We start from the raw sequence: 16,620 nt of genomic DNA, 5'->3' as shown, positions 1-16,620 counted from the left end.
TGGATTGATATGTGTTTAGGATATAATTTTTTGTATTCTTTTTTCCTTAACTTTCAGTAGATTTTCTTATTCTCTTATTATGATTTTTTATGAGTTATTTTAGGGTATGATATTTTTCATGTATTTCATCAGGTTATTTAAATATGGATAAAAGTTGGATAATGATCGAGAATCGGATTAGCCATGAATATATAAAAGGGTTAAAGGAGTTCTTAAAGATGGCGGAGAATTATATGATAAGTTTGAATTTATCAAAAATTCGTTGTCCATGTCGGCGGTGTGGCAATTTGTTTAAATATGAATTGGATTATGTTCGAGGACATCTTTATAGGTGGGGATTTGACAAATTATATAAAGTCTGGAATTTTCATGGAGAAGCTGCTACATCATCTGTTAATATAAGTATTGATGATGAAGATGAAAATGATTGTGATTTTGAAGACGATGATTTTGAAGACATGTTTACTGATTTAAGAAATGCACAAAATATCAACATCAACGGATCTCAATTCGATGATATCCCTGCAAACATGAATGCAAATGATATTAGAGGAAGTTATACTTCAATGTTTGAAGCAGCAAAAAAAGAGTTGTACCACAATTGTACAAATTTTTCTATATTCAATTTTTTGGTGAAGTTAATGCATGTGAAGGTGTTAAATGGCTGGAGCAACAAATCTTTTGATATGCTACTTCAGTTATTGCAAGAGGCATTTCCCAAACCAAATGCAATTCCAAACTCTCATTATGAAGCAAAAAAATTGTTAAAAGAGTTGGGATTGACTTATGAGAAGATACATGTATGTAAGAATGATTGTATATTATTTTGGGGTGAGCACGAGAATAAGGATATCTGTCCAGTATGCAAGGAGTCTAGATACAAGTATGATGGGATGAATAAGAAAAAGAATGCTCAAAAAATTCTCCGATATTTTCCTATAAAGCCCAGATTGAAACGGTTGTTTATTTCAAAACATACAACAAAAGATATGAGATGGCATACAGATGGTGTATTATGACATCCAGCTGATAGTGAATCATGGAAAGAATTTGACATGTCGCATGAAATATTTGCAGGTGATCCACGAAATATTCGGTTAGGATTGGCTACTGATGGTTTTAATCCATTTGGAAACATGTCAAATGCTTATAGTATGTGGCCGGTTATACTTGTGAATTATAATTTGCCACCATGGAAAATGATGAAGCCATCATACTTGATCATGTCTCTTTTAATTCCTGGACCTAAATCACCTGGAAAAGAGATAGATGTATACTTGCGACCTTTGATCAATGATCTGAAAGAGCTATGGGATGATGGGGTGGAAGCATATGATGCATCGACTGAACAAGTATTTCAATTACATGCTACTGTGATGTGGACTATTCATGACTTTCCAGCATATGGAACAATATCCGGATGGAGCACAAAGGGTTATAAAGCATGTCCAGTATGTCTGCATGAAACTAAATCTCAAAGATTACGGAGTAAAATATGCTACACATGTTATCGTCGATTCTTGAATGTGCATCACCCATGGCGTAAAAATAAGTATTTCAATGGAAAGGTTAAACAAGAAAGACCACCACAACAATTTAGTGGTTATGATATTTTAGCACAATTGGATGCATTACCTCAGGTGACATTCAGTAAGCATCCTACATTAAGTAAAAAAAGGCAAAGATCTTTTGATGATACAAATTGGGTAAAGAAGTCTATATTTTTTGAGTTAAAGTATTGGCCAGATTTAAAGTTGAGACACAATCTAGATGTGATGCATATTGAAAAAAAACATCTGTGATGCTTTGATTGGTACATTATTAAATATAGATGGAAAGTCGAAAGACACACTGAAAGCAAGATTAGACTTGCAGGATATGGGGATTAGAAGTGAATTGCATTTGAAGAAAGTAGGAGACAAGTTTAGTAAACCATATGCAAGTTACACATTGACATTGGAAGAAAGACGTGAATTTTGCCAATTTTTAAAGTCTGTGAAGTTTCCTGATGGATATGCTGCTAATATATCTAAAAATGTGAATGCAAATGATGGAAAGTTATATGGACTAAAATCGCATGATTGTCATGTTTTGTTGCAAAGAATACTTCCAGTAGCTATACGTAAATTCTTTCCCAAAGATATATGTGGCACATTGATTGAGTTATGTGAGTTTTTCAAAAAGATAACTGCAAGATCTTTACACATTGCGGACTTATGTAAAATGGAGGAGGAAATAGTTCTCATATTATGTAAGATGGAACGAATATTTCCTCCGGCATTTTTTGACATTATGGTTCATTTGACAGTTCATTTACCTCGTGAAGCCATGTTAGCTGGACCTGTTTCCTCACGATGGATGTATCCTGTTAGAATATTAATATAGATTATTAATATATATATGTTACCCGGTCTATGTGATCCGGTATTATGTTACCCGGTCTAAGAAATATTGCCTATATATATGGCTATAACCTGTATTATTTCATTCAATTCAGTTAATAAAATTATTCCGACATGGTATCAGAGCAATAACCTAATTCTCAAAATTTTTACGCCGCCATCAGCGCCGAAGGAAGAAGGACGCCAAGCCCTCAGCGCCGAAGGAAGAAGAGCGCCAAGAGCTGCCGCGTTAAAATAGTGCTTTCCTTCTCCTCTGCCAACGCCAGCTTCTCCTCTGCAACCGCCAGCCTCTCCTCTGCCACCGCCGCTGGAACGCAAGGGGTGAACCTTGCTCTGCTCTTGCGCGCGTGAAGGCTGCTGGTCCATGGATGGTGGCGGCAACGAAGGGAAAATCCTAGCCGAGTTTCCTTAAGACATTCCTTTAATCTGCTTAATCCTTGTCTGCTTAATCCTTGGCATTCTGCCACTATTACTGTCACCATGAGTTGACATATCATTATTGGCATCTCCTTTTTACCTCTCCTTCAAAGAGGTCTTCAGACATATCAGCAGTTGCATCGCGACGAGCTCTTTCACGTTCAAGGCGGCTTTTGGATATACCTAGAGCTTCCTCTCCCTCAATCTGCTTCCGGTTCTCTTCGATTTGTTGTTGTCCGCTGCCGGCCAAGCCCTTCCATCCGTACAATTGTGGAAGGTCTGCATGGGGAGAAGGAAGCTGTGAAGGTCAGCTAGTCGTGGTGCGTGCGCGTGAGGAGTGAGACCGCAGCCGCGCTCCCTTTCTTCCTCTTCTTCTTCTGTGATCACGGCCTCAGCTACTCATGGATGCTTGATCGGATAAGCCTGTTAGATGTCGTCGTTGTCTGAATGCTGATCATGCTTACACTCATTGCCCCAACATTGAGTGTCGTTATTGCCACAAAAAGGGTCATGTCCGTCAGAATTGCCCAAAACTGGGTCGCACATCTTCTACAGCTGGCTCTTCCTCCTCCATGGCCGTCGTCACAAATGTTTTGCAGCCGCCTCAGTCCATTGCTCCCACCCTTATGGATATCCATAAATTACTCACTCAGGTTTTATCTACCAATCATTCATTAACAACCACATCAGGTAACCGACAATGGTTCTTAGATTCTGCTTGTTGCAACCATATGACCTTTAACATTAATCTGCTACATTCTATAAAACCTCTCACCACTTCGCCTCCCATTCACACTGCAAATGGTGCCCCCATGCACATTACACACACTGGTCATGCCACTTCACCATCTCTCCAAGATGTCTACTACATTCTCCATTTAACATTAAACCTTGTTTCTATTGGTCAGTTGGTTGAGCAGGGACTTACTGTTATTTTCATGTCTTCTGGTGTACAGGTTCAGGATTCTCAGACGGGTCAGATTCTTGGGACGGGGCGCAAGACGGGTCGCCTGTTTGAGCTTTGTTCCCTTCAACCTTTTCCTTCTATCTCTGCTGTTGTTTCTCCTTCTTCCATCTATCAGTGGCATCTCAGACTTGGCCATGCTTCATCACATAACCTCCGATCTCTTGCTGCTAAAGGTTTTTTTGGTTCTATTAAATTTGAATCCTTTGATTGTGTGCATTGCAAGCTTGGCAAACAGCCAGCACTTTCTTTCTCAAATAATCATTCTATTGCTGATAAACATTTTTCCCTAGTTCACTCAGATATTTAGGGGTCCTCTCCTGTTGGTACGTTTAAAGATTATCGATATTTTGTAATCTTTATTGATGATTATTCCCGATTTACTTGGATTTATTTTTTGAAAAATCGTTCTGAACTTGCCTCTACTTACTCCACTTTTGCAAAAATGATTCAAACACAATTCTCATGTCCTATTAAAACATTCCGCACTGACAATGCTTTGGAATATAATGATTCTACCTTTCTCAATTTTCTTTCTGCCTAGGGCACTGTTGTTCAGCGCTCATGTCCTTACACTTCACAACAAAATGGTAGGGCTGAATGTAAACATAGACACATTCTAGATACTGTTCGTGCTATGCTTCTTTCTGCTTCTTGTCCTGATCGATTTTGGGGAGAAGCTGCCCTTACTGCTGTCTATACAATCAACCGGATGCCTTCTTCTGTACTTTAGGATGTCATTCCTTATGAAAAGCTCTTTGGTCAGCCACCAGATTACTCCATTCTTCGTCCATTTGGCTCTGTCAGTTTCGTCCACCTTCCCCCACATGAACGAAATAAATTGGAGCCTCAAAATCGTCTGTGTTGTTTGTTGGGATATGAGATAGAACATAAGGGCTATCGTTGTTGGGATCCTGTGTCAAACCGAGTTCGTATTTCTCGTTATGTCACCTTTTGGGAACATAAGATGTTCTCTTCTGAGTCCAAGTTTACCATTCCTTTTCAGATTGATTCCCCTTTCTTTGTTTTGGATCCATCTCCTTCTTTTGCAGGTTCCGAGCTCACACATATTCCTGTTGACACTCTTTTCTTTGGTTTGGATCCATCTCCTTCTTTTGTAGGTCCCGAGCTCACACAGATTCCTGTTGACACTGTCGATGCTTCCCCGTCACCTCAAACTGACTCATCTGCGTCTCCTGAACAAGTATCTCAAGTCCCTACTGCCACTGTTCGACGTTCAACTCGTGTAAGTCGTCCTCCTTCTCATCTCCTTGATTACCATTGTTTCTCTGCCATTCTATCTAACCATGAGCCTAGGACCTTTCGTGAGGCAAACTGTGATCCATTGTGGCGTGAGGCTATGTCTGAGGAACTGCAGGCTCTTGAGAAGACTGGGACTTGGGATATCGTTGATCTACCACCTGGCAAGAAACCTATTAACTGCAAATGGGTTTACAAGATCAAGACAAATTCTGATGGATCTATTGAGCACTACAAAGCTCGTCTCGTGGCCAGAGGTTTCTTACAGGAGTACGACATTGACTATGAAGAAACATTTGCTCCTGTTGCTCGTTTGACTTCTCTACGTTGTCTTTTGGCTATTGCTGCTGCTCGTTGATGGTCTCTTCACCAGTTGGATGTGAAGAATGCTTTTCTTCATGGAGACCTTTCTGAAGAGGTTTATATGAGTCCACCGCCTGGTTCAGACATTTCGGGGAAGGTATGTAAGCTACGTCGTGCTCTTTATGGTCTGAAACAGGCACCACGAGCTTGGTTCGCCAAGTTCAGCTCAGCACTTATTCAGTATGGGTTTACTGCCTCTCCTTATGACTCTGCTTTATTCATTCATCGCTCCTCATCCGGGATTATTATTCTATTATTATATGTTGATGATATGGTGATTACTGGAGACGATGCTTCTGGAATATCTGATTTGCAGACCTATCTTCATCAGCATTTTGATATGAAGAGTCTTGGTAAGCTGCGTTACTTTCTAGGTCTTGAGATTTCCGACACGGCAGATGGTATCTATTTGTCCCAGGCAAAGTATGCTTCTGACCTCATCTCCCGTGCTGGCCTGACTGACAGCAAGACTGCCTCGACTCCACTTGAGGCAAACTGTCGTCTCACTCCTCTCGATGGTGCCCCTCTTGAGGACCACACGCTCTATCGCCAGTTAGTGGGCTCCCTGATATATCTGACAGTCACTCGTCCTGACATAGCTCATGCAGTTCATATCGTTAGTCAGTTCATGACTAGTCCCTGTACAGCTCATCACTCTGCTGTATTACGTATTCTCCGCTATGTTAAGGGCACTCTCCTACATGGTCTTCACTTCTCTGCTGATTCATCATTGGTACTCACTGGTTACTCTGATGCTGATTGGGCAGGCGATCCCACTGATCGACGCTCCATCACTGGTTATTGTTTCTTCTTGGGTGATTCTCTTGTTTCTTGGCGAAGCAAGAAACAGACTGTCGTTTCTCGTTCCAGCGCTGAGTCAGAGTATCGTGCGCTTGCTGATTCTACTTCTGAGCTTCTTTGGATTCGACGACTTATCTCTGATCTTGGCATTCCTCAACCGCCAGCCACCGATCTTCATTGTGATAGTCAGAGTGTCATTCATATTTCTCAAAATGATGTGTTTCATGAGCGCACTAAGCACATCGAGATCGATTGCCATTTTGTACGACAACATGTTAGTACTGGCACTGTGCAGTTGCGGTCCGTGTCTACCGAACATCAAATTGCAGATGTCTTCACCAAGTCTCTCTTGTCGGGTCGCTTCTATGTGTTATTGAGCAAACTCAAGCTGATCTCTACTCTACCACCTTGAGTTTGAGGGGGGGTGTTAGAATATTAATATAGATTATTAATATATATATGTTACCCGGTCTATGTGATCCGGTATTATGTTACCCGGTCTATGTGACCCGGTCTAAGAAATATTGCCTATATATATGGCTATAACCTGTATTATTTCATTCAATTCATATCCCTTTGAACGATATTTGGGCAGACTTAAAAAATATGTTCGTAATAAAGCAAGACCTGAAGGATCTATTGCAAAGGGGTATATTGTAAATGAGGCATTAACTTTTAGTTCTTTATATATGAGTCAAATTGAGACAAGATTTACCAGACCAGAACGAAATAAAGATGTTCAGCCAGTGATATGCAATTTAAGTGTTTTCTCACAACAAGCAAGAGTCTTTGACAACAAGCATAATCAAAAATTGCCTGCAACTTTGCATAAGAAAGCACATTGGTATATTCTCAACAATTGTAAAGAAGTTGATCGATATCGGAAGTAAGTTTTTACATTCTATTATTATTTTTTTTCTAAATCGTCACTAAATTGTAATTTAACCATTTATGCAGCGAGCATCTTCAACTTCTATCACATAAAGTTCCTTCAAATCAACTTCTACAATACCATGAGAGAGATTTTCCACAGTGGTTTAGAGATAGAATGATAACTTTAAAGAATTCAACAAATTCAGAGATCACACATGAGTTGTACTATTTAGCTTTGGGACCTGATGTTGAAGTTGAACTATATGATGCTTGCATTGTAAATGGTATTCGATACCATACAAGGTCACGTGATTCTCGCAGAACTACTCAGAATAGTGGGGTTAGCGTACCATCATCTGATGATGGTGACAATTTGGATTTTTTTGGAGTGTTGAAGGATGTTGTTCAACTATTTTACTCTTTCAAGTATAAAGTACAATTATTCTGGTGTGACTGGTTCCAATGTAATCCTAAAAAAAAAATCAATGGTTGAAGAGTTTGGCTTTTTATGTATTGACACTTCTAAAACATGGTACACTGATGACCCATTTATTTTAGCCAACCAAGCAAGGCAAGTTTATTATTTAAATGATATAAAGCGTGGAGGCCATTGGAAGGTAGTGCAAAAGGTTCAACATCGAGAAATATACGAGGTAACTGAAGTTGATGAAGCATTTGAAGAAATCGAATTCGAAAATAATTTCCATGTTGATGTTAACCAAGAGATTTCATCTAATGAGGCAAGTTCAAGTTCAATTGTTGGTGAAGACTTAGAGATATCCCATCTTTGTAGATTAGATGTTGAGCATCAACATTTAGATATGTCAAATGCACAAGTGGAATTATGTATGGATGCTCAAAGTGTTCTTAATGATGAGGATATTGATATTGAAGTTGATAGTGATACAGATGATCAATTATCTTCTACAGATGATGACAGCGATTAATATTTATTTACATGGTATATATATATATTTGATCCTTTTTTTATTTCATTTCCATAAGATATTGTTTCATTACTTGTTCATTTATATATGATGCATATGTTACAGTCATGCCACCTAAGAGGATTGAGCATCTACCGGTCGTGCCTACACCAGATGATGATAGTTCTCCTACTGGTTAGTTTTTATTGTATTTAAATTACAAAAGGTTTATTTATTAAAGTAATTCATTTGTTAATTGATAATTCTTTTGCATATGTAGGTCGACCATTACGTAGGGACACACGTGGTACACATTCCGATCGGCTACGACGTCAGATCGAGGAGCGGGGTAGATTACCCATTACTTTCCGTAAGAGCGATGGTCATCCGATTGGCCCCAATGCAGCTGCATTCATGACCGAGTTGGGTGTTTCCATAAAGAAGTTTGCGCCGTTACAAGTTAAAAGTTGGAAGCATGTCCCCGCTGATAGCAAGAATATGATATATGATCGATTATCAGTAAGTACTAATAATTTATAACTACACTTTTATTATTATCCACATGTCAATTTTATATTATTTATTTGTTCAGGCTGCTTTTGACATTAGTTTTGCGGAGGGTCCATCGTCCGTTAGAAAGGAGACGGACAGATTAATGAGTGCAAGATATAGAGATAATCGAAGTAAAATGCATGCCCATTATAAAAAGCTATTGCACCTTCCTCCTATCGAGCGGCGGCAACATATGCCAACTGAGTTTTGTGAGATAGAAGATGATTGGCACTATATGTGTACTTTGTTTGAGTCAGAGGCATTTCAGGTAACTTATTCTAACATGTTTTGTTGTACAATTATATTATTCATATGAATTTTTGTGTGATAGGCACGATCTGCAAAAAATGTTGCGAATCGAGCAAAACTTCCATATAATCATCGGGGAGGCTCTAAATCATTTATTCAATACAGTTATGACGGTGTAAGTATAAATTGTATAACTATTGTATATATAATGTATGAATTACAATATTAACACATTAATTTTTTCAGATCGATCAGTCACAGCGAAAAGATCGGATTACCGTCTTTAATGAAACTCATTACAGCACATCAAAAGGGTGGGTTGGGGATAGGGCCGCAACTGCATATGTAAGTTATTTATAATTTATTAAATTTGTTATTAATCATGTAGAATTAATTTTATAGATATTTTAACATATTTGTTATTATTAGGATGATATGGTGAGACTGCGTGATGAATATGTTCAGACACAAGAAACTAGTGGAAATGACATCGATGCAGTACAAATTGCGGATACAGTTTGTGATCAAGTCCTCGGTACACGCTCTGGCTATATTAGAGGACTTGGAAGTGGGCCAAAGCCAGTTAGGTCCACTTCTTCAGATGCCACCTCTTCATCTAGAAGCACTAATGCAGCGTTGCGTGAAAAACTTGAATCCACCCAAGCAGAGTTAACGAACACCCAACTCCAGTTAGCAAGCACCCAAGATCAATTGCAAGCAATGAAATCTAGACAAGATATATTTGAACAAATTCTTAATCGGTTGGCACCTGGAGCGATACAATCTTTGATCCATGATTCGTCTTCAACTCCACCTCCCCCTTCATCTTAGATTGTGATGGTAAGTTAAATCTTAGCCATCTCTGCTTTTGTTCTAATTAAAGAGAGTACTGATTCAGAATTTTGGGGTATTAACTTAATTAGTTAGTCCTTGGTGTATAACCATGTCAAAACTAGTTTCAATGCTACAGGAAAGTATGAAGTCTCATTTATCCATTATTTACATGCATACATAAACAATATCATTGTTTTGTACAGTTAGTTTTCATTCTCATAATAATGTTTCTGTTCATATCTTTATCCTTTTTTTCATTAAATAATTATTACCTATTTTTTTGGCCTTAATTTCTATATCATCCGAATTTAATAAAGATATCACCTATTAAAAGAAAATGCTAGAAGTTCTAGTTAACAGCAAATTCTTTTGAGAGCCTAGACCAAACTGATACATTGTTCATCGATCCAAGGGAATGTGCAAATTGTGAAAAGAAAATGTTAGAAGTTCCAGTTAACAGGTTATACTTTTGAGAGCTTAGACCAAACTGATTTTCTTCTTAGCATATTAATGCTTGAGGCAATGATTCTCTCTTTTAAAGTTGTGGATCTTCTAGTATGTGGAGCTCTGAGTCTTGATGCCTTTTTTGAAGGCCTTGAGGAGGAGGATGCAGCTTGGTGTTTTCTCTTCATCTGCTTTGGAGTTGTTGGAGCTGTGGGAGTGCCAGTTTGACATCTGTTGGAGAATGGGCAGCAGAGGATGCAGCTTGGTGTTGTAGAAGTTGTTTGGTGTTTTCTCCTCTTCATCTGTTTTGTAGAAGTTGCTGTTTGCATTTTGCCAGTTTGTATTTGAACTTTTAAGTGAAGATTACTGCAGTGCAGGATGATGTTATTTGCATTTTGTCAGTTTGTATAAACTAATGTAGATTATATGTTAATGTATTTGCAGGATGATGTTAATGTATTTGCAGGATGATGTATAAATTAATGTATTTGTAGGATGATGTTATTTGCCAGTTTGTATAAACTAAAGTTGTTGGTATGTATTTTATTGGCTGATGTATTGGGCAGGGAAGGGTGTATTGGCTGATGTATTTGAATTATGTTTGTATTGATGTACTGGACAGGGAAGAGCTCGGTGGAAAGGAGGTAGTGGGGGAAAATTCGAAGATTAGCGACGAATATTGATAATTCGCCGCTAAATATATCAGTTAGCGACGAATTATGGTTTAATCGTCGCTAATCTTCACCTTTTTATCGGCGATCGATCAAAGGGTTTAGCGATGAAAACGAATAAATTCGTCGGTAATATTTTTAGTGGTTAGCGACGAAATTTGTTTATTCGTCGCTAATATATCGAAAATTTTAATTTTCCCTCCTGTTTGTTAGCCACGAAAGAGGAGCCATCGTCGTTAACAGAACAACCTATTAGCGACGAAAATATAATAATTCGTCGTTAATGTTAACGACGAAATATTTTTTTTTAGAGACGAAAATATTTCGCCGCTAAAATTAGCGACGATTTATTATATTTTTCGTCGCTAAAATTGGTTCGCGACAAGCTTATAGCGACAAACATAGCGACGAAAAAATATCGTCGCTAAAATACGTTAGCGACGAAAAATTATATTTAGCGACGAAAATAAATCGTCGCTAAAATACTCAATTGTTGTAGTGTATCAAAGTTATCATCAAATTGAAAATGCACTGTATAAATTAGATTTTATTATTCCTTTAATTTTAAGCTTTTTTATTTTGATAAAATATTAGAAAGGTATATTTTTATTATTTAAATATAAATATGTCTATTAGAAAATAGAATTTTGAATATGCAAAATGTTTTTTAAAAAATAAAATAATTTATTTAATTTCAAAAAGATGCACTTGATAGATTTGTTACTAATACTAAAAATCAAAACTCAAAAAAATAAATTGAAAATCTAAATGATAAATCAATTGAATTTGCTAGAAGATAAAACTTTAGGACAAAAAGAAATCTATCAAAAACTTTATACTGATCACAAATCTAATTCACTAAATATTAATATTAATAAAAAAATAATATTATACTTTTGTTGTAAATTATGTAGTCAAAAATTAATTATAATTTAATTAGCAAACAAAGGATGTCGAGATTGAAAAAATCTTATTGATAAGCTTAAAAATTATGAACCATATAGTAAACATATTATAAATATGAATATTTAGTTTGTTGTTAAAATAAGATTATTTAAAAATAAAACCATTGACCAAAATTTATAAGAAAAGATAAACAAGGAAAAAGAGCATTCGAGGAATGTATTAATAAGAATTATTGTTATAGTTAAAAATTTTGTAAAAAATAATTTGACATTTTATGGTTCAAATGAGAAGATTTATCAAGATAATGATATTAATGTTGTAGATTTAATTGAAATGATTGTTGAATTTGATCATATAATGCATAAACACCCTAAACGTATTTAAAATGGTGAAATTCATAATCATTATCTTGATCATAATATACAAAATGAGTTAATAAATATATTAAAATTAGAAATAAAATTATTATAATTAAAAAAATAAAAAAGCAAAAGACTTTTCAATTATACTTGATTGTAAATCAGATATAAGTTAGAAAAAATAAATATATCTTTTATTAAGATGGGTAGATATTTCAATAAATCTAATCAAGTAAAAGAGTATTTTATAGAAATTTTAAAGGTGAATAATACATTTGAGAAAGATCTTTTTTATAATAAATAATATAAGAGGGCAAGGATATGATAATGGGTTTAATATGAAAGATAAATAATAAGGCATATAAAAGAGATTATTAGATATAAATTCTAGAGTTTTTTATACACCATGTGGTTGTCATAATTTTATTTTAGTACTTTGTAATATGACTAATTCTTGTCCTCGTGCTATAACATTTTTTGATATGATATGACATACATACTCATTATTTTCTTCTTCTACAAAAAAATTTACAAAACCATTTTTCAAATTTAACTCTTAAACTATTGTCACAAACACATCGGGAAAGTCATCTTAAAATGTTAAAGAAATAAAATATCAAGCTCTACAAATAAGAGATATTTTATATAAACTTGCATAAATTAGTAATGATCCTAAAATAAAAAGTGAAGTAATTTCTTTAGCAATATATAAGATTAAAATTTTTGAATTTTTATTAGGTATGATAGATTATTTAGCGTTAATACTGTTAGTAAATTTTTACAATATAAAGATATGAACATTACTATTACATTAGATAAGTTGAAAGACCTTTTTTTAATGATTATAAAAAAAAATAGATTCACATATGCTATAATTTCTGTCAAAAAGATGGCAAATAAAATGAATATAAAATTAAAATTTTATGAAAAATATGTAATTATAAAAAATAAATAATTTGATCAGAATGATGTTAGGATTGGTGCGAGCTAGAGAGGGGCTGAATAACTACTTTCGTGTCGATAAATTGCATAGTGGAAACTTTAAATGAAATTGATGCAACGAGCACAACATTAAGATTTTACTTGGTTCACAATCTCCCAAGGTTGCTGTTATAAGGCCTAATCCTAGTGATCTACCACTACTAAATCTACTCCTTCTCAAATACCTCAGAGGAGGAGAAGTCTCTTACAATCTATTTTTTGTAACAAATACAAGTAATACAAAGATACAAATACAAATGAAGGTAAAATAATTTTACAAGTGAAAATTTTGCTTTGGATGCTTTCTCATTGCTTTGGATTGCCTTTTGATGGTAGGAAATACATCAGCATTTCATCCTCAAGAACTAGCCACCAAAATCTTCTCGAAATCCTTCTTTTATAGCCTTCTGATCAAGGTTGATTTTAGTCTATCAATTGATTGCTCCATTGAATTCGACTATTGCACCTATAGAACGGCTCTTAACGACTTTATTTGACCATTAATAGTCGATTGTTACTGTTATAGTCGATTGATACCCAAATAATTGAGTGTCACAGTAAACTTAGAAACCTTTTGTTCGCTACTTCAATATTATTAGTCAACTGATAAAACTCATCAATCAACTGATAGATAACCAACCAAGTCCTCAATCAACCCACAAACTTTTTGTTTGCTATAATACTTTTCTATTACTGCAATAACAACTGACTGTATTGTTCATCAATCCCTAATTATTGTAGTAACCCTGAAAATAATATAGCAAACCCTAATTACTATAGAAGCCCTAATTTTAGAGTTAGAGTCCATCGGTCAATTAATACATCCTATCAATCAACTGATACTCTTGTTTCATTCTTAGTTGGACTTTCAACCACCAAGTGTATGGTCACTCGTGACATAATTTCAGAGTTTAGAGTCCATCGGTCGATTAATACATCCTATCAATCAACTGATACTCCTATTTCAATCTTAGTTGGACTTTCAACCACCAAATGTATGGTTAATCGCAACCCACTTGGATTTCTCGTCTCATACCAACTCTCTATTGAACTTCCGATCATCAAGTGTTCGATCCATCGTGACCCACTTAGACTTTCCACTATCAAGTATCCAATCAACTTTGACCTAATTGACATCTCATTCAATCATCTAACATATTGATCAAACATCGAAACTCAAACTCGAGTCACATCGAGCTTAGTCAACCTAGTCAATCTTGATCAGAGGTTGATTACGCGAATAAATAAAACTAATGAGGTGAAACTTTCACATGAAGAATCTTTTAAAATTAATTATGTCACGCTCCGAGGGTGTAATTGTTGCTCACCAAGAGGTACCCTACTCGGTGATAATATATAAAAAAAAAAAAAAGACCTAAACACTACATAACAAGGATAACTATGAAATTCATATACATTTTTTTTCTTTACAACAAAAATTGTGCGGATAAAATCACAAATAAAATAATACATAAATACAATAATAAAATAGTAGATGAAATAAAACATAAATATCATGAAAGAAAGCCAAACCAAACTAAGAATCAGCAAACATCTTGGAGCAATTCTATGTGTAAATTGAAACCAACTATAATATGTAAAGGATGTTTGTGCCTGTAAAACTAAAGGTTAAGGAAAGCAGACAATAAGCACATAAGTGGGTAATCAGAAAGGATATACATGAATTTAATTTTATTTAAGATGTCAAAAAAGTAGAGTAGATCACAAACTCTTATTGCAACTTTAAGGTTTTCTAAGATTTCTCCATTTATACATAAATGTATATCTAATCATGTGAGTATCAATATATATAAATAACATCATCAAGGGTATATTCTGATAAATCAATTAAGAAGTGAATCACCTGAAGTCAGTATCCTCAAAGTGTAATAACGTGTCATCACATTCATTAAGGTATCTATTAGTACCGATGGAATCAAAATATCTCCACAATAATATGATATTGCCCACTTTGGGCCTAAGCCCTTATTGTTTTATTTTTGAGCTCAACCCAAAAGGCTTCATACTAATGGAGATATCTTCCATTTATAAACTCATGATCTTTTCGATGTATTTCCAACGTGGAACTTTGATTGCATTCCAACAATCCTCCTCTCAAACAAAGGACCATTAGAAGCCTCCTACCATTATCCCTATGGTCCGGGTTCGTACTCCCTCAGGAGCTCCCTTACCATTATCCTTATGGTCCGGGTCCAAACTCCCTCAAGAGCCCCCCTACTATTATCCTATGGTTCGGATCTGAACTCCCTCAAGAGCCCCCCTACCTTCTTCATTTTTCTTGAGAGTCCTCATATGGACCTACATAGACTATGACTCTGATACAAACTTGTTAGTACCAATGGAATTAAAATATCTCTACAATGATATGATATTATCTACTTTGGGCCTAAGCTCTCATAGTTTTATTTTTGGGCTCAACCCAAAAGACCTTATACCAATGGAGATATCTTTCATCTTATAAACTCATAATCTTTTTCATGTATTTCCAATATGGGACTTTGATTACATCCCAACGGTATAATCATAAGATTTTTTAAGAATTTATAAGTGTAAGTATCAATAGTATGGAAAGTTAAGCAAATTTAAAAATAGGTATCAATGGAAGAGTAATTTAGAACATTCATTTAATTTTTAAAACACTCTTTTCCATCTTCATCCCCATATGAAATCCACATGTGGACATAAAATAATATCAATTATTTACCATCTAATGATTTAATTATTTTAACACTTATTTCACTATTTTAAATATCATTTTAATTTCCTTTTTAAAAAATAGTAATACAAGTATATACATAATCTAATTTATCTATTTATTCATGCACAACAAAATATATAACAAGTCAAAGGATAAAATTTATCTACTTTAATATACAATAAAAGTGTCTAATGTTGATAGATCATGGTACTCCACTCCACTCGAACTCATATGTCTGTAGTCCCCGGTGCAATGGTGCAACGGTAAGACATCCGAGTTGTGACCTAGGGACCCGCGGTTCAATCTCCAGCTACGGCATATTTGCAGGAATTTTTCTTCAAATGAGGAACGCAATCAAAGGATGCTGGGCATCTGGATTGGCCGCCGTATGCGCTTCGTGATTTACCCTGATGGTCGGTGGGAAACTTCCGTGGGACCGGGCCAGCCACCCCAAGGATTGAGTCCATAGACTACTGGGATTTATCATTTTTATAAGTATCATCTATAAATAATTCAAATACTCAAAATGATATCCAATCAAAGTATACCATAAAAGGTAAACATTATCTAAGACTTGAAGTACTCCTACACGAGGCCTCCACTACAATCTACTTAATTATTTATCCATCCTAAATAGAAAAGGGCACGAGAATCAATGACCAGGGAAAAGAATTTTCCCCTCTTCGTTGATGGCTTTGGATGGCTCTTCGACGGCCATTGCCAAGAAGTGAGGAGAGCAAGGAGAAGGAAAACTAAAGGTGATGCAAGAAGATTTGAAGACTTTTATTATTAATTTTAATAATTTTTATTTTTTAGTAAATTTTTTAATTTTTGGATATTTAAAGTATTTTTGATAATTTTTATCATTTTTTCTTTCCTTCAATATCTTGCTTATGGTG

The 16,620-nt window shown here is 35.3% G+C and overlaps 1 protein-coding gene and 2 pseudogenes across 1 annotated transcript; 2 read left to right on the top strand and 1 right to left on the bottom strand.

Annotated features, from left to right (window-relative positions):
• LOC141822216 (wall-associated receptor kinase 5-like) overlaps nt 1–16,620 on the bottom strand; it is a 39,125-nt pseudogene that overhangs the window by 15,765 nt on the left and 6,740 nt on the right.
• On the top strand, nt 1,137–2,385 carry LOC141819929 (uncharacterized; annotated as a pseudogene).
• On the top strand, nt 3,392–9,638 carry LOC141819918 (uncharacterized). The gene is made up of 8 exons (XM_074707183.1): nt 3,392–3,509; nt 3,839–3,900; nt 6,503–6,534; nt 8,134–8,201; nt 8,287–8,525; nt 8,599–8,817; nt 8,890–8,982; nt 9,237–9,638. Exons 1-8 carry the CDS (start codon nt 3,392–3,394, stop codon nt 9,636–9,638), a joined length of 1,233 nt encoding a protein of 410 aa, XP_074563284.1.

This window comes from Curcuma longa, chromosome 2 (assembly GCF_044706935.1).
Source record: "Curcuma longa cultivar G26 ecotype Majalengka, Jawa Barat chromosome 2, ITB_CL_G26_1.1, whole genome shotgun sequence".
In the NCBI taxonomy this organism is placed as follows: Eukaryota; Viridiplantae; Streptophyta; class Magnoliopsida; order Zingiberales; family Zingiberaceae; genus Curcuma; species Curcuma longa.
Note: the sequence above shows the minus strand (reverse complement) of the source record. Positions and strands in the feature narration are given on the sequence as shown.